This window comes from Bison bison, unplaced genomic scaffold, assembly GCF_000754665.1.
Source record: "Bison bison bison isolate TAMUID 2011002044 unplaced genomic scaffold, Bison_UMD1.0 scf7180017864215, whole genome shotgun sequence".
NCBI lineage: Eukaryota > Metazoa > Chordata > Mammalia > Artiodactyla > Bovidae > Bison > Bison bison.
The window spans coordinates 10843218-10846107 of record NW_011494787.1 but is presented as its reverse complement, the minus strand read 5'-3'; the positions used below and the strand labels follow the sequence as shown (position 1 = coordinate 10846107).

General features: G+C 37.9%; 1 protein-coding gene across 3 annotated transcripts in view; it reads left to right on the top strand.

Annotated features, from left to right (window-relative positions):
- The window catches only part of GSK3B (glycogen synthase kinase 3 beta), a 215995-nt gene that overhangs the window by 137516 nt on the left and 75589 nt on the right, over positions 1-2890 (top strand). For all 3 annotated transcript variants that reach the window (XM_010845385.1, XM_010845384.1, XM_010845383.1), the window contains exon 4: positions 1446-1556. In XM_010845385.1, the coding sequence (XP_010843687.1) occupies positions 1446-1556 (111 nt within the window). The remainder of the gene's footprint in view (positions 1-1445; positions 1557-2890) is intronic.

Here is a 2890-nt window from a genome sequence, read left to right as displayed (position 1 = left end):
ATTGGAAGGACTGATGTTGAAGTTGAAACTCCAGTACTTTGGCCACCTGATGCGAAGAACTGACTCATTGGAAAGGACCCTGATACTGGGAAAGATTTAGGGCAGGAGGAGAAGGGGACAGTGGAGGATGAGATGGTTGGATGGCATCACCAACTTGATGGACATGGGTTTGGTGAACTCCAGGAGTTGGTGATGGACAAGGAGGCCTGGCGTGCTTGTGGTTCATGGGGTCGCAGAGAGTCAGACATGACTGAGCGACTGAACTGAACTGAAATGCCCTTTCATACTGAATTTAGATGATATTTCTTTTACCTGCACCCTTACTTTCTTACTTCCTCTGCAGTGACTGCTGACATAATAAATGCTGAAAATTGAAATTCTCCACTTTAGTTTGTTAGATAAGATGACTTCAAACTGGGAAGATTGGGAAATTTTGCTTGCAGATATTCCCACTCGGTAACCAGTTCTAGACTTGAACACAGGGATTCTCAGCTTTGTGTTCTTCCTTCCTTGGAGAAGGAAATGGCAATCCACTCCAGCACTCTTGCCTGGAAAATCCCATTGACGGAGGAGCCTGATAGGCTACAGTCCATGGGGTCGCAAAGAGTCGGACACAACTGAGCCACTTCACTTCACTTAACTTCAGTTTGCTTATCTGATATTCACATGAACATGGTGAAGGTAGCACTCTGTTCTTCTTTCCTCCTTGGTACTTAGTTGGAATTCCCTTCTTTGTTTCCACTGAACTTGGATTGGTGTCTTTGTGCTGCTGTGAATGGATATTTAAACGTAAGACTTGTAGTATTCTTGTGAGTATGATAACTCAGTACCTTATAAGTTATTCCTTTGTTTTTGTTCAGTTAATTGTAGAAGACATGTGGTTATTTTACTAATTATAGGCTACAAATAACTATAAAATCTTTTTGTAAGGTTAAAGAAATTTTGAAGCCCCGCTTTTCATGTTATAGTTGAAGAAATGGAAGCATATACAGATTAAATGACTTGCATACATCAGTTAGCAGAGCGAGGGTAGCAATGCACATCTCTTAGATCCCAGTTCAGTGCTTATTCTCCTACCATGACACCTTTCCTGATAGGATGAAGTGAGGGCCGTGATTCTCAAACTAGAAAATACTAAATTTTATGACAGATGATACCCTCTAAAATCGTTTAACCAAAATAATAGTTTAAATGTGATTTTAAATCTTACCAGTATTGAAATGACTGTGTTTTTGCCATGGAATTGTTAGTTTAAAAAAATGTGGTAGATTTGTTTTTGCTCTTATGGTTATATTCTGAATTTATTTTTTATAATTAAAATTGAACACATAAATCTTTGCTTTAAAAATCCAAATAAGTGAATGTATAGAGAATTTACTCTAATTGAATATTTAAAGACTAGTTCCTAATTTTGTTTTTTTGGTTTGTTTTTAATAAACTTTCAGAAAGATGAGGTCTATCTTAATCTGGTGCTGGACTACGTTCCGGAAACAGTCTACAGAGTCGCCAGACACTATAGTCGAGCCAAACAGACGCTCCCTGTGATCTATGTCAAGGTATGTAAAAACAGAGCAGTTTCCCATTTTAGAGGTATTTATTATGAGCAGAGGAGAGTGCTGGGTGTGTTTCCACTATATTATTGCATCATACTGAGGGAAAGCTGCATAGTAGGTGTTTCTGGAATTTCATTATAATTGTGTACAGTTTTAAGTGTGAAGCCTTCACCTTTTAAACTTTCATGACCCAGGTACTAAAAATACTTTTCATCTTTCTGACAAATTTTTTCACAAATAATCATGGATTTTAATTTTGGTACCCATAGCACCTTTTTATTTAATTTCTTAAATCCCTTATTGTGCAGAGCAAGCATATCATATAAAATTATAAAAATATGGTTATAAATATTAATAAATTCAATGTTTTACTGCCATTTATAGATACAGTATGTCTTTAGCTGAAGTTTAAACTTTTGGTGATTTTAAATATGCATAGACTTTGTTGAGGTGTTATTTAATTTGGGGGACCTGATACCAATATTAATCTTGTTTATTTGCTGTAACTCATGTTAATAGTGCTTATGGTTAGTCATGTCCAACTCTTTGTGATCCCATGGACTGTAGCCTGACAGGCTGCTCTGTCCATGGAATTTTTCAGGCAAGAATAGTGGAGTGGGTTGCCATTTCCTCCTCTAAGGGAACTTCCATCCCAGGGATCAAACCTATGTCTCCGGGCTCTCCTGCATTGGCAGGTGGATTCTTTTACCACTGAGCCACCTGGGAAGCCTACAACCCATGTTAGAGTGGCTGGTAATTGATCCAGCATAATTATGAAGTTGTTGCCGGGAGAAACATCAATATATATATAACTTATATGCCAAATAGATAATGAAAAATGCTGGGCTGGATGAAGTACAAGCTGAAATCAAGATTGTAGGGAGAAATATCAATATCCTCAGATATGCAGATGACACCACATTTATGGCAGAAAGTGAAGAAGAACTAAAGAGCCTCTTGATGAAAGTGAAAGAAGAGAGTGAAAAAGTTGGCTGAGAAGTCAACATTCAGAAAACTAAGATCATGGCATCCGGTCCCATCACTTCATGGCAAATAGATGGGGACACAGTGGAAACAGTGACAGACTTTATTTTTGGGGCTCTAAAATCACTGCAGATGGTGACTGCAGCAATGAAATTAAAAGATGCTTACTCCTTGGGAGAAAAGTAATGACCAACCTAGACAGCATATTAAAAGCAGAGCCATGAGGGAGGGTATGGGGAGGGAGGAGAGAGGAGGGTTCAGGATGGGGAACACAGGTATCCCTGTGGCGGATTCATTTTGATATTTGGCAAAACTAATACAGTATTGTAAAGTTTAAAAATAAAATAAAATTT